Source organism: Passer montanus, unplaced genomic scaffold (genome assembly GCF_014805655.1).
Source record: "Passer montanus isolate IOZ18808 unplaced genomic scaffold, ASM1480565v1 scaffold7, whole genome shotgun sequence".
Lineage (NCBI taxonomy): Eukaryota > Metazoa > Chordata > Aves > Passeriformes > Passeridae > Passer > Passer montanus.
The window spans coordinates 13742748-13764108 of NW_024372147.1; the positions used below are offsets into that span (position 1 = coordinate 13742748).

General features: G+C 41.3%; 1 protein-coding gene across 5 annotated transcripts in view; it reads right to left on the reverse strand.

The window, feature by feature from the left end:
- Positions 1-1000: 1000 nt before the first annotated feature.
- KANK1 (KN motif and ankyrin repeat domains 1) overlaps positions 1001-21361 on the reverse strand; it is a 129476-nt gene continuing 109115 nt past the window's right edge. For 4 of the 5 annotated variants that reach the window (XM_039729720.1, XM_039729722.1, XM_039729723.1 and 1 more), the window contains 9 exons: positions 15552-15770; positions 14618-14726; positions 13420-13629; positions 11331-11418; positions 8438-8657; positions 5628-5770; positions 4888-5088; positions 2609-2707; positions 1001-1994 (listed from right to left, as the gene is read on the reverse strand). In XM_039729720.1, the coding sequence (XP_039585654.1) occupies positions 1932-1994; positions 2609-2707; positions 4888-5088; positions 5628-5770; positions 8438-8657; positions 11331-11418; positions 13420-13629; positions 14618-14726; positions 15552-15770 (1352 nt within the window). In that variant the 3' untranslated portion in view covers positions 1001-1931. The remainder of the gene's footprint in view (positions 1995-2608; positions 2708-4887; positions 5089-5627; positions 5771-8437; positions 8658-11330; positions 11419-13419; positions 13630-14617; positions 14727-15551; positions 15771-21361) is intronic. The other variant, XM_039729719.1, reaches the window with a different exon arrangement.

The window sequence follows — 21361 nt, forward strand, 5'->3', positions numbered from 1 at the left end:
GGCAGCTGCTGCTGCTCTTTGCTGTCAGTCTTGTGTCAGAGGAAAGACCTTACTTTTCACAGTAATTTGGCTTGCTGGGTGATGTGCCTCTATACCTAGCCTGCATCCACACATTAACAGATGCTAAGTGATGAGTGAGAAGAAAAGTTGGCCAGAGAGGTGCAAGAGTAAAAACTGACTGACATCAAGGGGTGGAGATGCTTATTTGGGACCACTATGCTGTCTCCCCCTGTCAGAGATATTTCAGCTGCCCTCTGCTCATGAGACACTCCAAGCACTGGGTACTAGTCTGGCATAGGTTATCACACCATACCTGCAGTGCTGGGCCTAACCACATCCGGCCCACAGAGACTTCTTGGCATGCCAAGTCACCGAGTCAATGTAGGCCAAGTGAGAATGGCTTCAGTGAGTCCCTATTTCAGAGGGACTATGTAGGAAAAGCTGTTTGATAAGGACTTAGGGGGAGAAGGACAAAGGATGGAGAGTAACGGAACTGTTCAGATCCCTTGAAGGAAGGCACTGAGGTGTATTTCTGTCTAATCAGGTAGGTCAGAAATGACAAGGATACACAGGCACTAGCTTAGGACTTGGTTCCATGCCATGTAAAAAGCATCCCCTTCACCAAGTTGTCACAGGGTTGCTTGTAAGATAAAGCTCAAAGGCTTTTATTTCAGTTAACTCCCTTCAGTTCAAGTGAACTGCTTGAACACAGTCCTTCAACACCTCCCTAGGATGCTTCACATGGCTGAGAAAGGTCACTTCTTAACCAAACAGCAAAGGGTGCAGCCTGTGCAAGACAAGCAAAGGCAGATCATCTTGGGCAAAGTTCTTCCAGTCAGCAGTTTTTTCTTTTTTCCAGTTTTTTCTTCCAGGAAAAACCTCATGTGGGCACTGTCCTGTCCTCCCTGCCTTGATTTACCAATTTAACTTGTTTTCCTGCTGCAGTTGTAATGTGCAGCCTTTCTGGATGATGGCAAATCACAAGTAAAACAGGAGAGGAGTAAAACAGCATAATGAAATTTTATTCTGAAAATATGGCAAGAGTCTAAGGCACTTCAAACATTTCAATACGCTTGACTAAAGTGAATGTGACAAGGTAATAGCATTTCATAAATACACACCAAGATGTACACTCAATTACACTCAAGGGGAATATACAGCTGGTACCTCTAATTTTATTCTCCAATAAACATGTATGGAGCTTATAGACTGAAACAGTTAATAAAAATATGGTAACAGGACATGTGATTCTTCATGTAGGTTTTAATTATTATGGAATACAAAATGTTGAAAATACTGTGTGAGTTAATTTTATAGATACTAGTATCTTTTATATAAAAAGTTATACATTATCCCCAATTAGAAACAACTTATTTAGTGAACTTCAGACCTGACAAGAGGCTCTATCCCCAATACCTACCCACTCACCCACCAGCTCAAGATCCACGGAACTGACTACATAAGCAACTGCAACTTTTGAATTTCAAAGTAATTAAAAACATGAAAATCATGTTGGAATGAAATTTATGAAAAGCTTACTGTGATGAAGGCTAGGCACAGTAAATATATTCTAGAATGACTAAAAATAAGCCACTGGGACACCCCTGCATGGATAGCTTTGGAAGTCTTAGTCTGCACATAACATAAGAAAGGACAATCTACAACAAAGAAAAACAAGATTTATGCCAGTGTACAGAAAGATGAGTATGTGAGCAAGAGAACAGTTCTGGCTAAGGTTCTCCACTGAGCACTACTTAACTATATGCTTGCTTCAAGTTTACAGTTTTCTACCTTTAGCATTAGATCTCTGCTTTCACTTTGCTGGTGAGTTCAGGCACAAGACAATTACATTCAGTATCTGTCTCAGTAAAACAGTAACATTTAGCAGCTTAAAGGTGGCATAGAGATTTTTTACAGATATTTATACACTACTACTCAAATGTGGCTCTGTGGGTGGGACCTGGAGATGTCCTTCTGCTAAGCCTAGGAGTGCCCTGAAAGAGAATGAAGAACAGTTAATCAAAGAGAAATTATTCCAGCCAGTGGATGGAAAACACAACACTCAGAATTACTCTGTTCAATTCCTTACCTTTAATTGTACAGATAATTTCTTTTTTTTTTTAATTTTAGGAAGAAAAGTGCCAGCTATCATACAGCCCACTAACTGCGAGTGCATATTGTTCAGACACTGAGGTTTTAGCAGCCATTTATCAGTAGAGTGAGTCAGGCCTAGAGGAGAGGTGGATAGCTGCCAAAACACCTAGAACAGCTATGTTTCAGTTTCCAGGTCAATAACTATCATTAAAATAATACAACAGCACCTCTGCACACTAGCCAGAATTAGTGAACCTTGCTAGTGAGCTATCTGTACCCCATGGTAATTAGGAGGAGAAGCAGGAACTATCCCTCAGCCAGACTTCAACCTTCTGCAGCCAACGTGTATTTTAAAAAGTACATTCCACTTAACAGCACAGAAATTGTCTTGCAAATAAAAGTCAAAATTTCATGTGCTGTACAGCTGTCAGGGAGTAAATTTCTTGTTTACATTTCACTATTATGTTTAACAGCAGCAAGTTAAAACATAACCTACAGGAGGTTGTGTACTAACCGGTGACTGGGTTTTGGAAAAGTTCACATGTGCATAGAGGAGAACCGCTATGTCCTTATGTCCAGCTTCCAGGGCTATTGAAAGTGCTGTGCTGCCATCCTGAGAGAAGAAAGGAAGAAACAAGAGAATTAGTGCTTGTATGCTTTAACAGATCTCTTAAAAGCCCCATCAGCCCACAGAGAAATGAAGTTACTAAGAGGAGGCCCTACTGCTCATACAGATGAGTTCATTTAGAGTCTTGCTTAATTTCTTTTGTTTTAAGCCTTGCACTGCTGTTTTATGAGGCAATCCAATTGTCAAAGCCTCATAATTTCTCTAAATGAGGAGTCTCGATTATTGCTGTGGAAGAGTGAGCACACTATTATCACAGTACTGTTACATGTAGTGCTGTGCAAGACCAGAAGATTGGGCTGTCTCAGAGAAACGACAATGTCAGTAACAAGTAGAGATGATAAGGGAGGGAAAAACACTGGCCAGATATAATGATAATTGCTGCATTAAAATGATAATTGTTGTAGTATAGCTCCTATCAACACTAAGAGAAATTGCACTCATATTGATGGAAGTCTAAATACAAACAAATGGACTTTCCCAGTCAAATACTGCCACCTTAGTTTCTCAGAAGATTCTATTGCTTTCATAAACCACAACTGATGAGGGTAGAAGCAAAAAGTGCTATAGCTCAAAGTGTATTCTACTAATCTGCTTTCACTAGTGATAAGAGTATTTTGTTAATTTTCCTTTCGACCATATTTGGTCCAGAAAGACATGGATGTCAGGCAACCTGTGATATGAATTTGGTGCGTGGTTCACTGCCTGGCTTTTGGCTCTTGCACATAGAAGCTGCTACAATAATGCCAATATTTGAAATGTCTCACAGCGATGAAGCAGACATTCCAGCCACTGCTGTAGCACTGGTATGGGAATGGTTGGGACCGGTTTTGAAATGTCCAGCATGGGACACAATGGACACATGGAAAGTCTTCTTATCAGACCAAAGGCAGCAATTATACATAAATCCAATTGTCCTGAACAGACAGGGAACTAGAAGAGCTGTCTACTACTGTGCAATATAATGCATGACAAATGCACAGCTAACACTCTCCAGTCAACACAAGTTCTTAAAAGAGAGGTGCTGAATCACTGTGGCACACATTAGTAGGATGATGCTCAGCTTACTACTGATCATGCAGACTGGAAAAGCATCACTGTGACACTCAGAATAGCTTGGGGAATACTCAAAATCTCAATCCCACAGGACAGACAAATCTGTGAATAAGCAGCAAACTGTGCTGGGGAAACTATCAAACTGGCCACAGGAATAGTTAAGTTATCATGTCCCCATAAAGACTGTAGTTATTGATTTTGTATCTGGTAATGCTAACAGCATCCAAGCAGCAATAATCTAGATTGCTTCTGAAAGTGTTTGTTAGACTGAGGTCTTCTTACGTTTTCCTCTCTGGCCAGAAGTTCCACACCGCTAGCACTACAAAGAACTGAGCTGCCCCCTGCAGCTGGTGGGTGAATGAAGAGAAATTACGTCCTTGTCTTTCTGCAACAGCTTCAACAAATAACCACCCGCTGCCATCCCAAATCCTAAACCCAGGCTCCGTTTCAGTGTTCGGTGGGTAAAGCAATAGGAAGAAGGAAAAGCATGCAAGAAATATGGTTAACAACAACATAGCAAGAAATGAACTAAGTCAATGTATTCAAGCTTGAGAAATCTATCGATCAAATTGTCTGCTGACAGCATAGGCTGCAATGGTGCCTGCAGACAAGAAATACACAGGTGTCTCACTTGGCACTGAAGTCACAGTCTGTATCTGTTTATTGTCAGGACAGTGTAGCTTCATGACTAAGACTGAACCTATAGTCTCAAAAGTCATGGTGTAGGAACAGTGTGAGTATAGTTTAAAAAAAATTGCAGGGCTGATCTTTGCCAAAGGCACAGAAAAGCAACACAATGAGGCTCTAAGTCACCAGGTAAGGTCCTAACTGAAAACTAGAAATCTCCTTTGAAAGGGGGAAGGAATGTAAGCGGGAAAGGTGTTGAACTAGCTATGAACTAACAAGTGTTTTTTTTCTTTTCTGACCACTACACACCTACAGCTAACCACAGAAATAGCTACCAGGTGTGTCTGTTAGAAAAGTAAAAATACTAGCCAAATAATCACAGCACTTGCTACCAATTAAGCAGAAGATTCATTGTGGTTGCACTCTGGCATTCTGAGTCAGACATTGACCCAAGCAGATTTCAGAAGCATTGAAAGGCAACTCACATTGTCCTCCAGGGTGCTGTTACACCCAGGCTGAGCCAGCAGAAGCTTAACAATCTCCACATGTCCATGCTCACTAGCGCACATCAGAGCTGTAGAGCCCTCATCATCCTGGATATTGACATCTGCACCACAGGCCAGTAAAGCTTTAACCATGTCTATCCGGCCATGACTCACAGCTAGCATCAGTGCAGTCTGACCAGCCTGCATGGAGAGAAGAGTAAAACCCAAATAACTACAGAGACAATCAGTGACAAAGCACAAGCACTTTTATTTTTTTGAGACACTGTGTTTCTTATGGGGGGGAAGTTGTTTTAAACAGTACTCTCAAGGCTTTGATTGCCATTATTTAAATACCTTTTATGTATCATATATCCCACGTTCACACAGCTATTTACTGAATTAATGGAAGATATCCAATCTGGTTTCAGACACCTGTAGTTTATTCAAATGAGCTAAATGCTGCAGAATTTGTAAATGCCACCCAAAATTCAGTAACAGTTCTTTCACACAATGAGCAACCTTCGTTTTTAGAAGAGGTCCAGATTTGAGGCTCAACTGTTCTTCCACAGCTCCATTTTGTATATAGCAATCAAAAACATACATAAAAATCCCACAAATGATGAAAGCAAATGAGAGCAACATTTGAGCTGATAAGAGCAGGGATGGGAGCATGGAAGGAACCATAAAAAGGCACAGGAGTACAGCAGTAAGAACTGTGCCTCATGAACCATTCAACTGACCTGGCTGGCTTTAGCATTCACATCCCCACAGCTGAACAGTTCCTCCACTATCCTCATGTCCTTCTCTGCTTCCACAGCTGCAAGCGCAGCAAGCATGATGGGGGTATAACCAGCCTTGTTCTGATGATTTACATTACAGACATCTGCAGAGGGATGACATAATTTCTTCAGAAAGCAAGTACCCAAAAAGCAGTAATTGTGCTAATCAACTGAATAAACTGTCAGTACAGCAGCCTATAAAAAGCAAAAGTAGCAACTGCTTTCATAATGGATGCAATTCAAGAGAAGGTGGAGAAGAAAAAAATTAACAGAGGAGCTCTTGAGCCAGACAAAGAAAATAATTCTTTTGTACTATGTGTACAACACAAGAAAGAGCACAAAAACATTTTATATGTCATCATTTAGGGCTTTATTTGTGCATTATTTTTTTCCTTTTGTAAAAGCAAGTGGCCTGAAATTTAGCATGATATTTAGAAACACTGTCAGCATAGTCCTTAAGCTCTTCTCCCAAGGGCATGCATACTGCCCAGAATAAAAGTGGTCCAGCAACATGGTCAATGCAAAAGGTATTTCTCTTCAGCACAAAGCCTGTGTCTTCAGAATAATTTCCCTGCAATTAGTGTTATTTAAAAATCTGCAAGTGTACTTCAATATGTTTTGGAAATGCCAAAAAAACCACCCCTTTAAATTAAAGACAACTGCCAGTTCTATAGTGTATTTGACCATGAACAAAACTGCTCTGGGAACAAATACAGGCAAGTTCTCTCACCAGTGCCAGCAACCAACAAGAGTTCCCCTTTTTGTTCAAACCTTGCCTCCAGTCTGTCTCTGTTCCTAAAATTCTGCAGAAATTCAGCAGTGCTTATTGGTTTACTGGGCAGCAGGGTTTTCAGTGTATGCATCATATTGGAAAGCAGAGACCCAGATTTACATAAACATTATCTGCAGACTAGAGGTTAAATTGCACCACAGATACCTTAACAAGCAAAAATGGTTCAGAAAATTCTTCAGACTTCAGTCAAAAGAACATTTCAGAAGTAATTTGAGTGCAGATGTAAGATATTGCAAATTTTTTTCACGTTAAATAGACATCGGTGATGAAACCTTATAACCAGTAGACCAATACTTCTTTCAGACATCACTTCTGTGAAGCCACTGAAGCCAGAGAACACAACACTGCTAAATGCATTACATCCTGAGTAATGAATAACTTTTTAGAAGTGGTGTGCTCCTACTCTGACTAGACTACTTCAGCAGAGTGTGTTTTCTGAGGTCACATTTAGCTCCTTTTCTATATGGCTGAGAGAAACGGTTCTCCTTTGTCCTCTTGGTGACTCTGCTTCATGCTATGGAGGATTCTCTCATCTCATCCTGTCCACTTTTCTCACCAAACACAGGCACAGAGTTCTTGGTCTAAGAATCTACCTGTGATATCACCACACTGCAAAGCTGACCACAGTGACCATTCAGACACAGTCCAGAGGAAGACTGTTGAAACCTGAAGGAATCTGCCTATATGCGAACATTTTCCAAGTGCTGGCATGAGCAATTCTCTCTTTCAGAGTGACCTACGTGGGACTAGTCATGATTATTACATTTTACAGGCAACACCCCTGGTGTTCATGGGCATACACTAGCTGCCATAACGTACAGGAGTCCTGATTTCCAGCAAGAGATCAGCATGTTCCTTCTCCTCTGAGACACCTAGGGAAGCAGAGGGGCAGCTTCCTCCTACCACATTGTGCTGTAGAGCCAGCCCCCCCGTTTCACCATGCTCCTGACATTCCCTGCATTCCCCTGCTGTGACTCACTCTTCCCAAACACAGACTGCCTTCAAAAGGACCAGAGATTTCAAAGTGCTCACTTTCCTCTTGAGGAAGTCTCTGCATGTGTGACACATGTGCTAGGTTATCAAAGCTGAGATTTGTATCATTTATATCCTTGTTTATCTGATGCTACCCTTCTGGATTCATGAATATTACTTGGCTTACACTCCAGACATGTCATTGGCCTAGTAAAGCTTTCACAATCAACTGTGACAGGTTTTTTAACTTGTTTGGAGAAACAAACTTCACTCATAAAGCAAAACTAGGATTAAACAGATTAGACATCCAGCCTGGGACCAATTCCAATGTGTGATACCTTCTGCTGGATGCCATCTGGCACACTGAATGTGGGCAGCAGACACTCCAGAGTCTCCCCTTTGCCACTACTCTTTCTGCATCTGTGTTGCAAGAGGATCAAAAAATGAGGCAACAAAAGCAACCACATGAAGCAGCGTCAGATTGCTTACGGATTAGGAAAATGGTCTCTGTGACAGAATGCCATATTGCTCCAGTTTTTCAGGAAAGTAGCATGGATGAGTCAATGTGGTGGCCAGAAAAATCTTCTGCACAGATTGGACATAGCCAGACTAGCTTGTGTGTTTAAGATGGTATTTTTACCTCACTGCATCTTCCTCCATCAGCACCTTACAGAGTGCTGAGCAGCAGCTGTGCTGCCTCCAGAGAACACTGCAGGAGACCGGTGCTGCTTAACTTGGGACTACAGTGCAATAGTCAGGAATCTAACTATCTATCTCAACTCTGTATATAATTTACTTAAGTGTTTTTTTAACTTCTTCAAGAACCTCCAAAGCTAGTACTAGAAACAAAGATTCTCGACTACCTAAGTGAGCCACCCTATAAATATTAACAATTAAAACACCTGCTGGAAGAAGACTGAAGTTGGCCTCTAGTCCATCAAGAATTTCATCCATGACAATTGCAAAACCACGAATAATTTTAAAAAAACCCATAAAGCAAACTTACTTGCATCCAGAAGAAGCTTTACAATTTCAAAGTTAGAATGTGAGACACTGTAATGCAGAGCTGTGTTTCCATTTCCATCTGCCATGTTGATGATATGCCTTAGGACAGCAGGAGAAATCTCTTCAAAAGCAGTTATGTAGTCTCCAACCATTTCGGGGAGAGCTGACTTCTGACTTGAGACACGAAACCACTCATGCTGGATGGTATTTAAACAAAACCTCTGTAGAAACCAAGACAGAAAATTTTTCGTATGTACAATCTATTTAAAAGATTTTCCATCCCACATGTCAGCAATGCAGGTCAAATCTTTTTTAGTTCAATGTGGGAAGAAAGTATTCAGTTCACAAGTAAGATGAAGTGTCCCTTCTGACTAAAGTCTGCTTTAAAACACCTTTTACTTCCTCTCACTTCACCTGACTTTCACCTCTAACAGCACAGAATTTCAGGATGAGAATACTCCCAGAATTAACAGTTATCAAATACTGGCGAATGAAAAAAAAAGACTTGCGTAACGATTTCCATCAAATATTTAACTATATTTATAAACCACTGAGAAGCTCAAGACTTTCTCACTGGACTTAAAACAACAGCATGCTAAGTCAGATAAGCCCAGTTCTGAGGCACAAATTATCAAATGCACAAAGTATATGAGAACTGGCTGCACAGCAGTTCTGAAGAAGAAAAACTGATCATTACAATTACAAACTGAACCAAACATCACATCGTAATGCAAAAGGTAAATACTGTTTTGGAGGGAATAAACCGATTTATGGCTTGCATGGCATGTTATGTAGTCCCTTCTTTCTGCCTAGGACTGTGAAGACAACACCCGGACTACCTTGTCTGGTCTGATCACTGAATGACACAAAATATTTGGTTGAAACAGTTTCAAAGATAAGCAGCAAGAATGAACAGAAGTCAAGGAAATCTGACTTACTGGACAGACAGGAAGGACTGGAGAGGCGCTGCTGAAAAGAACCGCTGGGGAAAGAAACCATGTAACTTTTGTTGCAGAAAACAGGAAAAAAAGGAAGAACCTGTTCTTCACATTAAGGCTGGCTGGCTTTAGTTGCAGTAGGAAGGAGCAGGCTATACATTCAGGATAAACTTTCCCATGGGTATGGATTGCAAGTGGGGGAGTAGGAGCCTCTTAGGCCAGGTGACTTGTCTGTTGTGACAAGGTAGGTAGAGCAGGTCTCAATGTGAGCCAAGAAGATTTCCACATTCACCACCAGCTCTGACTTTGAGACTTTCTCTAACATGGAAGAACCACCATATCTTTCTCATAAACCCTCACCTGCAAGGCACCCAGTAAATTCAAGGGCAATTTTGCAGAGAAGACTCTCAGAAAGTTTATCTAGCCTCTAGTGAAAACACACCAGTAGCTCTAGACGTAGTCTGTGTCTGGTAAATAGAAAATATTCTACACAGACCAGTGCTACCTATGTATCTGTACTAAATAAACACATTAACAGAGTATTTTACATCAGTGCTATTATAACGTGATGTATGTACTCTGTAAACATAGAGAGTTGAAATGCAAAGGTGGCCATAAACTGGCACATACAATTTTTATATTTATTTCAGGCACTACTCAGTGCAAAATACCACTAAGAAAATATTTTTAGTCATGGTATCACACACATTATTAAATAAACAACACACTTTAAAATTCAATTAATCCATCACATTCAAAAAGATGCAGTCCAGAGCTCTTTCTGGTGTAAACAGCAGCTACAAAGCTGAGTATGCTGGAAGAGGTTGGGACAACTCATACAGATCCTTAGCTATACTGACATTTAAGCTGTTTGGACAAGACTTCTTTATCAGCAGACAGAGGACAAGAGCTGATTAGTCTGTAGCTTCCATCTACAAAGCACTCCTTGTGCTGGAAAGCACTTTAGGCACAAGAAAGAAAAACATAAATTCAAATTACACTTCTAAGGCAGAGATCATAATCTGGTTTTGCCATTTTTGACACTTTCAACTCCAAGAGGGCCTAAAGCATTTGTTGTTTGAATGCCTACACTAGTCCTGAAGGACAAACACAGAATTAAAAACTATGTGTCACAACTGTATGAGACAACCCTTCAGAACATTCCCTGGACCACAGATGTCAGAATTGGACACAGACAGTACTACTGTGTCATATAGACAACACTATTGTCTTTAAGAAGCTGCAGATGCTCTATAGTAGAAGAAAATGACACTAAATTGTTGCCTTTTATATCACTGCACAAGTGTAACAAATGCAAAATTCAATTTCATATAATTAAGCAGTGTTCCTTTGCTTTCAGATTACCCTCATAGAGTAGTGCAGGCAACCCTTATCTGAGGCATTTCCAATAAGGCAAATACAATTTTATGTCCTGAGACTTGAGTATTTGTTAAGTATTAACAATCAATCTTCCTCATTCTCTGCAGCACTGATAAAAACAGCCAGTGCAGTAAACAAGACAAACAGCATCCCTGTGCTTAGAAGAAGGCAGATCACCTAGTGTTTCAGAACAGACTCTGACGTTTCTTCGTAGGATGCAACAGAGTCTTCACCCGCTGAAGTCTCCTAATGTGAGGCCTGAGAGCTACCCACACCAGTACTAAACCAAAAAACCCACAGGAATAACAGAGGAATGCACAAGTGTGTTGAAACTGTATTTTCATGTTACTGTTTTTATGCGTGTGCCCTGGGACAACAACACTGAAGCACACAAAGCACAAGTATATTCTCTGGATGAAAGTGTCCTGGTAGAAAGAGCTTTGTGACTCTTGCAGGAAAGATGAAATCCTCTTCTGCCTAGCCACCTGTGGTGCTGGTCCTGTAAAACCAGAAGTTGCCTCTTCCTAAAGTTTTTTTATTGCATCTCAAGATAAAATTTTCACCTGTACTGCTTACCACATCTTTGTTGGTTAATGCCTTGGGGTCATCAATGTTGTTTCTCAGCAGGTTACAGGCAGAAAGCATCTTTTCACTTAGCTCGTACCTGAGGGAGACAGCAAAATACATCGCATGTCTCAGTTTTTATCTTAGCATTTCAGTATAGAAACATTTGTTTTCCTGATAGTTCTCTGGGAATGAAAGTTTCCAGGCGAGCCATCTGCTCCTACCATACAGAAGCCACCCTGGCAGCTCTTCTCACAGACACTCCCTCTACACTGAATGGAGATGAGTGTGGGAAAAGCAACAGGAAAGGAGAGTGGAAAACACATCACTTTCCTGCTGTAAGACTTGGCAACCCTTCTAGTGGAAATTCTCACCTACTGCTGTATGCCTGCAGAGCACACTTTATATGCTGTGTGCTTTGATTACTTGATTGACAAGGAGAAATGCCAATAGTTGTGATGGAAACAGAATTAAGCAGTGGGAAACAGCTCAAGAGGTGCCTGCTTGCCAGCTCCCATTCACTGGAACTAGCCTTTCTCATCCCACCCACTCTGGAAATTTACTCTCTTTCTCCATTCCTCTTTAATTTTTACTCTGTTGTCATGAAAAATTTCAAAACTCATGGTAGGCCAAAAATAAGGTCCAGACTTGTGCCACATGTCATACCAGGCTGTGGCCAACCATCCTTGCCTAAAATCTGGAAAAACAGAGGATAATGGCAAGTTTTCCAGAAAATTCTCCCAAAAAGCAGAAAAACGAATACACTCGTGTGTGTAAGATGGGCATTTTAGCCCTCATGGATTACAAGCCAGCTGCTAGTGCTAACAGAGGAATGAAGTTCTCCACCATTGCACAGACCATGGCCATACATGGCCACATGCCCTGACTCTTCCCCTCAGAGGGCATTGCTAGGGCAGTCAGCTTGCAAGGAATGTGCTCCTTAAGTACACTGGCTATCTAAGCTATTCTGCTGCTCTTCTTCCCAATTACCTCTTGCTACTGTAAATATAAATTAGAGATGTCTTTTGAGAGACTGCCCATCTTTCTATGCCCCCTGTAAAACAACAGGCTATCCTACAGTACTGTATAAAGTAAGCTCAGGGCTCTTCAAAAAACACACAGCTCCAGGGCCTCCAAGCTCTTAACTATTAATTCCTGAATCTCTTTTATTTAACAGCTGGCAATTATAGACAACTTGCTGCTCTCCAGTGAAACATAACATTAATTTTGTTTCAGCTCTTTTACTGTTATTATTCTACCTACATAATCTTCCAAATTAGCACACTGGCCCCATTATCTGTAAGATATCCTTTCACTGTCTTGGTTCATACTTTCTTTTGCTGTTTGCTAATGAAGAATCAGTAAAAACTCACTGCTTTATTCTCTCCATATGCCAAAAAAGCACAGCCTTGTCTGTCAAATTCTACCTTACACAGCAATTTGAAAAGTACCCTAACATACGACTTGTTGAACAACTGTGTGATGGCAGCCTTGAATGTGTATTACAGTCTATAATCTCATATCACATGAAGCACAGGATCTCAGTGTCCTCAGTGCTGTACCCCCTCATCTCACTGTGCCATGGCCGAGAGATGCTGTGGAAGGTGCAAATGCAAGATTCACTCCCAGCAGCCAGCTGACCTGGTGTGCATGGCTCAAGATTAATTTGTTTGCTTACACACCAGGACGTTAACAAGGCATTGCCTGCTCCCAAGCGAGTGCTGGTTGTGACCTGGGAGAGCCTCTGCTAGGGGAGGCACCAGGGTCTTGCTGTTATGAATAATTTAAAGTCAATGCTGGAAAGGATACCCTCTGACACCTTCCTGCTCCCACACAGTCATTTTGCCATAAAGCTGCCTCTGGCCACCCACTTGAGGAGGGTGCTGGAAAGGATACCCTCTGACACCTTCTTCCTGCTCACACACAGTCATTTTGCCATAAAGCTGCCTCTGGCTACCCACCTGAGGAGGATGCAAGTGGGCAGCAGCTGGCTGTGCTGGGGCTGATGCTTTCTCCACAAGCACAGCCCACACAGCTAGCCCATGACACGAGGCAGAGGTGCCTCCCATGAGGCAAACTCTGGGGAGGGTGGGCAGTGTACCTCTCTCTGATTTCCACCTCCTCGGCCTCACACTCTGGGAGGGGACTGTCCTTCTCTGCCCCCACAGCGCAGACCTCCGCAGCATGGGGGGTGGGCTGCTTCTCTTCTCTGTGCTGGTCGCAGGAGTACTCCTGGCTTTCACACTCCTCCTCTGAATCCGAGGAGGAGCTCTCCTCGGAGCTGGAGTCATCGCTGGATGTGGTCTCATACCTACGGGGAGAGCGGGCAGGTGCAGAGGTGCTTGCTCAGTGCCATTCTGCAGCAGTCAGCACCTGCTTGCATTGGCACTAGTGGAAAAACATCCCGCAAAAAGCTTTGTCCTCCTGTTTTTTCCTCAGAGACCTCTTCTAGTCACTGAACTCAGTGTTACTGGCAAATGACGCTGTCAGTATTATGTACACAGAGTGTAATGAAAGAAGAACAATCTCTTTTAAATGTAACTCTTAACATTTTGCCAGACCTTGCCTTATCCCCAGAATCAAATTACTTTGTTCAGAGAAAACTGTACTGCCTTACTAGGCAGATATAAACAAGGAAGCTAACAAACCTATGATAACTTTCCCTCACTATATGTAACGATACTTTTAGCTAATATGTAGGCTATATACCGCACAAAAAACATTTGTACTAGAGAAAAACTAATCTGAGGAAAGGGCTAGAAAAGCTATATATAAACAACTGGATGAAAGCATTTTAAAACTCTTTGCAACATTCTGCAAGGCCAAGTAATATTTTAAAAGAAGACAATTTTCCATACTATGTTCTGTATTTGTATAGGAAGGTCTCTGTACATATTTAACACAAACCCAGAAAAATTAATTCTAGGGCAATGGCATCTCTTGCTGTATTGTTTAATAATATACTGCTGTGCTTGTCAGCTACCAAACATACATGTAAGTTTTCCTTACTACAGCATTGCCTGAGAAATGTCCTCATGGCTGTCTGAGATTGTTTCACTTTCCTGTGGTAAATCAGCAATCTAATGTACAGATATTTGAGACTGATGCCACATATGACTTGCAAGCACTAGTGGATTAAGAGGAGCTCAGCATTCAATTCTTCCTTGTGATGCTTACACTCAGTGCTGCACCTCAGCCTGAAGGACAGGCCAAACCTATGCATGTGTTCCTGGGTTCCTTCTCTTCTCCCCACTGTCAAAGTGCTACAGTAACAGATGTTTTGGAGACAGGTCTCTTACCCGCCATTAATGCCAACAAACTGCAGGTTCTTCTTGGTGTTGCTCAAATCCTTCTTCCCATCTCTTTTCTTCATGATAGATTTAAGTGTGTTCTCATTATTAGTACATACTGTTAGAAAGGGAGATAAAGCATATGTATCAGTATAAATCTGTAGCCAGCTTTGAATGCATCAGCATTTGAACAGCTCTCTCTCTGTAATTTACCATCTGAAGCTGGGTTTTCTAATATACATACAGTCATGGTTTGACATGTACATTGTAAATACAGAAGAACAGCTTCAAAATCAGCTCTGGAACTAGTTAAACCTAACTTTTCCATCTTACAACATGCTAACGTTTCCATCTTACAACTAGTTAAGCCTAATTTTCCCATCTTACAATCTTCAAAACGCTTTAGAAAACTTAAAGAAAAGTCATAAGCTTTTTTCTCTGCTATTAGTGAAAAACTTTTAACATTGAAATCTGGTATTCTTATAGTCAGAGAGCAGCAGCTCCTTGCCAAAATGAAGACATTAATACAGACAGCATGTTTAACAATACATACAGCATATTTAACAAACTATTAAACAGGTAGGTTCAATCAAAGATGGTCTTTTAGATTTAGCATTCATTGAAAAAACTTTTAAACCATTCTCTATACAAAGGACAGGTAAAAGATGCATAAAAATGTAATTATTTTTTAAATTATTAACCCTTTATCTTTCAGTACATTTTTCTTAGGAAGACACTAAATGGTATTTCACTGATGCACTACAATCTGCCATTTAAAACCTAACCACCACCTGCAGATACACAGTGTCACACTGTGAATTTCGCCTCAGCTGCATCTTTTCCTGCTTTTTGCATTTTTGAGAATACTGAAAACCTTCTTTAATTGTATTTCATATTCAGACTCCACCGGCATGATGAAAGGTGAATGTGAGCCAGTTATTACCATAGAGACCTGAGGCAAGCTGATCATCCGTCAGATTAATTGGAGTGAGAGCTTTATCTTGAGAAGAAAAAGACTTCCTTCCCCGAGCAGCTTCCACCAGGGGAGTCTTCCTCTCCTCCTGAGTGGGCACAGTGTCTTGCTCCAATTTCAGCGTTCGCAAATTTGAAGTTAAGTGTGTGTTTGCAAGTTGGCCATGAGGGATGTACTCCAAGGTAGCACCTGCCAAAGAAGACAGCAGGCGTCACGGATGAGGCAAACGATAATATTTCCATCAATATTGTGATCCACAGAGGGAAAAAAACCCAAGAAATTAGGGAACAAAGCTTGTCTTTTAGCATACTCTTTTCTGAGGACCTAATTGGAAAAAGACTGTGATCATTTTCAGAAAACACAAAAAAATGGCTGTGAGTTTTTCTTTTAATAAAGATATACAATGCAAGCACAAACTATAAAGATATTTGCTTTAAAATGCGTGAAAGGAACAGTCCTTCTTTTTCCTTCTCTTTCAGTACGAGCATGTCACTGCTCAAGGAGCAGTGACCTCAGCTCCTGGCACCCTGGTGAGGGTGGGCTCACTGAGCTGCTCCTTGATAACATGCTTGAGGAGCACAGCACGTTCACAGGTCCTTTCTGCAAGAACAGTAACCTTTTCATTGTACTTGTTTTTTAAGAAATGTCATTTTCCATGAAAGCCTAAATTTTTCAGGAAATTTTCCTTTTTTTCCAGTACTCAAACTAATTCTGAAAGCTATGTGCTTTGCCCAGTTACTGAGACAACTGTAATGGACTCCCACACACTAAATTTCTTTCTTTTTTTTTTGGTCAGGATTGTACTGAACTAGTAGTTGTACTTAAACCAAATTCCAAATCTTCGGATTATACTTTTTTCCCCTTGCTGATCTGCTGGCGTTCACTCACTTTTTCCCATTGTGTATTCAAAAGGCAGTGCTAATTACGCACAGACTCTTACAGATTCCCCTGGAGTTACTCCAGCTGTGCTATTACAACTTGTCTACAAATCTGCACAAATGCTTTTGTTTGTGAAACAGAGTGTTTTTTTACACACATATGCCTCCCTAGTGATCTTGTTAGCATTCAAGGGAAAAAAAAGCTGAAGCTTAACTTGCTTTAAACACTACCACTTTTTTTTCCCCAAGCTTCTCTTCTTCTTCTTCAATGATGCGTGCCTCTGTATTATTTTTTGCCTTTGTATTTATCAAGAACTAAGGCACAGCTTTCTCATTCAAATATAAGTGGCACTGCACAGGGTGATAACAGACTGTAGTAGGGTAAATTCCAAACATTAATTTTTAGACACACAACTACATCTCTCTAGCTGCTCTTGTTAGACTTTCCCCCTTGTTACTTCACCTCAGTGAATTTTCCCTACAACAGGACATAACAAAGCTGATTTTTCCAAATTTTTGCTCCCAATCCCACTCAAGTCTCTGAGCTTCCAACCAAGTCTCACCCTGCATACATTTCGCAAAGCACCCTTCTCCCACAGTGAGGCCTATTGCTCAGCTCCACCAGTTTGTAGCTCCTCTAACATACAGAGGAAGCTGTCTGCAGGAAAAGGCACGCAGCAGGGTTTTGACCGTCATGTCACTACAAGCACAGCAAAAAACCTTTTTCTTAAGAGTGAAACGTGTGTGGTGGGGTGTGTGTGTGTCTGTGTGTGTGTAAGAAGGCGGCAGCTTCCCAGGGCTCCCGGGGTAGAAGTAACTCTTCTAGACACATGTTTGAGCACCTGGACACCCATGAAAAGCAAGAGGGAAGCTCTGCCCTTGTTCCCCCACCACTACCCACTTTGCAGCACCGACTGACTTTGGTAAGGTGTCTTCCCAACAGCAAGCATCATCCCTCATACAACAGCTGAGAAGAAGAAGGCTGCCAAGGTGATAGAACACCAAGCCAAAACCAATGATTTTTAAACTCCCTTAGCTGAAAAACATGAGAACTGTCTCTTCGCTTGCTTGGAGCTGCGACAGGTACAAATAAAGAGTACCAAGCACAGTAACCACTTCCAGCTGCAGCTGGTGGTGGCTGCCTGGGCTGGTTTTACCAGGCCACCCCTTCTGCTCCAGACTGGCCTCTGAGGACATGGGAAGGAGTGAAGGAAACCTGCTCTGAAGTATCCAGTGACATGGAAAGTTCCAAAGATGCACAGGTTTGCTTTCAGCAGAACTGTCTGCATGGCCTGCCAGACAACAAGGTTCTCCTACAAAAACAGCTGTGACGACCATGGTGTGTCTGGAGGCACAGCTGGGCTTGCGCATGCCAGAGTGGAGGACAGGACTCTGGCAGGGCAAAGTGGGGTTCCAGCCTGTGGTGAACCCTGTCATGACCCCAAAGCCTGAGCCAAAATTTCCTCAGGTGTCTCCCTCATGCCCTGGGATAGGCAGGGGAAGGAGCTGCAAGGTAGGACAGATGGAAATGAGGACAGTAGTAGACTTCTCTCCCCTGACTCACAGCCTCTCCTGAACCTGCCACTAATGCAACATAATTTCCATAGGTTCCCTCTTCTGGTACATATATCATTGGGTAAGAAGCCACCACACTGAATTCAGTATCATGATGTCCATGCCTTCCAATGAAAAAGAAAAGGGTTCTGCTCAGCTGGCCCCTGGCACCTAACAAAAGACTTGATCAAGACTTGAGAGCAAGGAGACAATAAATGTGCATTAGGCAAACCAGTCAGTACATTCATTCTCCCTGCAAAGCTCTTAGATGTCTACACTTATTGCATGCACAGTACCCACTGATGAGGGAAAGAGAGCTTTGGGTCCAAATCAGTATTAATTCTGCAAGCCATTAATTAGCATTTAATATCAGCTCCCAGGCCTTCCGCTTTTCAAGACAGCAAACATGAAGACTCTTGGATAGCACCAAGTCCAGTCGCTGAGAAAAACAAAGGAAGGAGCTGTACCATTCAACATCATGGTCCATGATTTAATAGATTAATCTACTGCTGTGCAAACCAAAGAGCCAAATGAACTGAGTTCCTTCTTCCTCCAACAGAACTGCAGGGCCACTCTTATGGCTGGAGGTAGCGCACACCTCTCCAGTGTGGAAATGAAACCCTGAAGATCACCACCAATCTACACATTTCTTAACAAATACTTTTCCTCTCACTTCACAGAGATCTCAAGTATGCTTGAGCAGAATCCTTCTCCAGGTTGCGGTGCACAGCAGTGACAGCAAATGGGCCAACTTACTCAAGCACTGCCTCCAGACAGAGACCCTCAGGACCCTCAGAGACCCTCCAGACAGAGACCTGCCTTGATGACATCCCTTAGCCTACTGTTCCAGGCAAATCCTGCAAATAAGTTTCTAAGTATTGATATAGAACAGCAAACTACAGAAGGAACCTGTCAAGAACTTCTAATGTATTTTTCAACACAGTAGAGGATTTTGGAAAAGTTCAGGAGTAATTTAGAGGCAAAAGTATGACACAACAAAACAAAAGAACTTGCTAACTTCATCTGTACATAAACACTTATGCAGAAAGCTGCTCTCATTAATTTCAGAGGGAAACAAGTGATAGGACCACCTTCAGGGGTTTAGCTCCAGTGGTTTGAAGGAATGAGAACACCTATTTTTAATTTTCTAGAAGGAATCTCCTCACATAAATCACTTGTGCTTATTTTGAAAATCTCACCAATTTCAACCAAGGTGACAGCAAAGTTGCTACAGAGAAGCAACAAATTACCCATTCCATTTCTGGCACCTATAATATAATGTTGTTAGGATGCAATTTTCCTTCCTAATTGCAGACTTTCCCTCACATTTATGACAGCAGAAGTAGTCATGCTGTTAGCTGGTTCAGGGAGCTCAACAGATTCTTTTGAATTGGTGATGAACTAATGAGAACAGAAGTCTGGTCTTCACTTCCTTTTGAAAATTTCCATTTAGTTTGATGGAAGCAAACCTAAGTATTATCATAAAACACTTTAGCTTGACAATACTTTTATCCCACTGGAAATCAAGAGAAGTGCAAACAAGGCCGGGGGATTAATACCATCAGGATGAGAACCCAGCTCTCTGGCTGGAACATCATAGGCTTCTAGCTTAAAAAAGTGCACAAGCTTTTTTTTATGTGGTAGCTGCACAAAGATTTTATTTTTAACCTTTTGGTCAGTGCAAGCATTTATTTGCACAATATGTTTATAATGGTCAGGGATACAAGTTATACATTCCCCACTAGAGACAGTGCACAAATGCTGTCTGCAGTAGCAAGGAAATAATTCTCTTTCACACTGCATGATTTCTTTACAGTAACAATAAGCTCATTACAAAATTATTTTAACTGAAGCATTTTTAAATCATCATGCCTAAATAGCAACTTTTTAAAATATAAATTATTTTAATCCACTTTCAATTTGGTGTACTTATCAGAATTGTTAAAGAATAAAACCCATTCTACTAAGGTACATAAAAAGGCAGTAATGAGCAAACATGTTATGTTTAAACATTTACAGCGATTGATAGTAACCCATCCAACTGATTAATGCAGTACCTTCACAAGACTAGAGAGTAGTTTCATTATAAAAGGTACTTTTGAGCCATTCCAGGTTAAAAGTCAGTGAACTTAAAGTTTCAAAATAAAAAAATTGCCACACATGAGCTTTTTATACAATAAACTGAGAGAAGGCAGATTCTCTTGGGGCCCGAGCATAGGCAGATGCTGAACTATCATTCAGCTCCAGGGAAAACACTTCTTCTAATAGGACGAAGGCTCTAGTAAGAGAACTGCAAGAACAATCTCATTTTCATTCTTGTTTTAAACATTTTCTCTGTGCTGAAAAGTTGTTTTCTATCCCCAAATTAGATTGTGAATCCAGTTTGCTGAAACTGGAAGTTAAAACCAATTCTTTTCATTAAACATGACTGACAACAAATGATCACACATCTTTGAAGCAGCTAATCATCTTGTTTATGAAACACTCTCTTTTCCAAGACAATTGCACGTGAAGCTTGGTGAAATACAACCTTCATCTCCTTGAGGAGTGGTGGATCAAAGCATCTCATGATGCTGGGTACAAGTAAGAAAGTCAGCTTGGAGTACTTCTTCTTTCTCATTCATGTGGATTTGATTTTATCAGCTGACATTTTATTGTTGCTGAAATATGACAACACTTCCTTAGAAAAATAGGAATCTCTTGCTATTAAATATTCACAGCCTGTTACCATGGGAGTGGAACTCCAAACAGCTCAGTGCCTGAACATTACATCCCTGTGCCACACTATTAGGAGGGAACTGGGGCTCTAACAGACAACTTAGCAGGCTGCAGATTTCCACTCTATAAGCAGCAATAAGTTTTAAGGGAAAAATAATCTATACTGTGGCAAATTATGCTCTCTGCTAACTGAAGCAGAAGCCAGGAGATAGAGCAGCTTTTAGATTCAAACACTACATGTCGTGCTACCATTGAGTCAAACCAGTAAATATTACAACGCTAATCATGACAACAATAATAAGCTTGTGTTAATGTATGACCAGGGAAGGTACATCAAGCCTCTTAGAAGAGTTTTATGGAGGCTGGTACCATTTTTGAACAGCATTCCCATTTGTGCTTCCTGTGTTGTCACAACTAGCAGAAACCACCTGCCACAGTAAACATGCAGAGGAGGCACTGTATTCTCTGAGACACCAGCCAGACACATGTAAATAAACAGTACTCATGTAGCACTTGGGTGGGACCATCTGTGTGGCTGTTTTGCATCATGCATGACCTTCCAGGAAATGTGGAAAATGCTCCACATCTTCCCAGCAGACTGATGGATGTATCCTGTTAGTTACAGCAAGA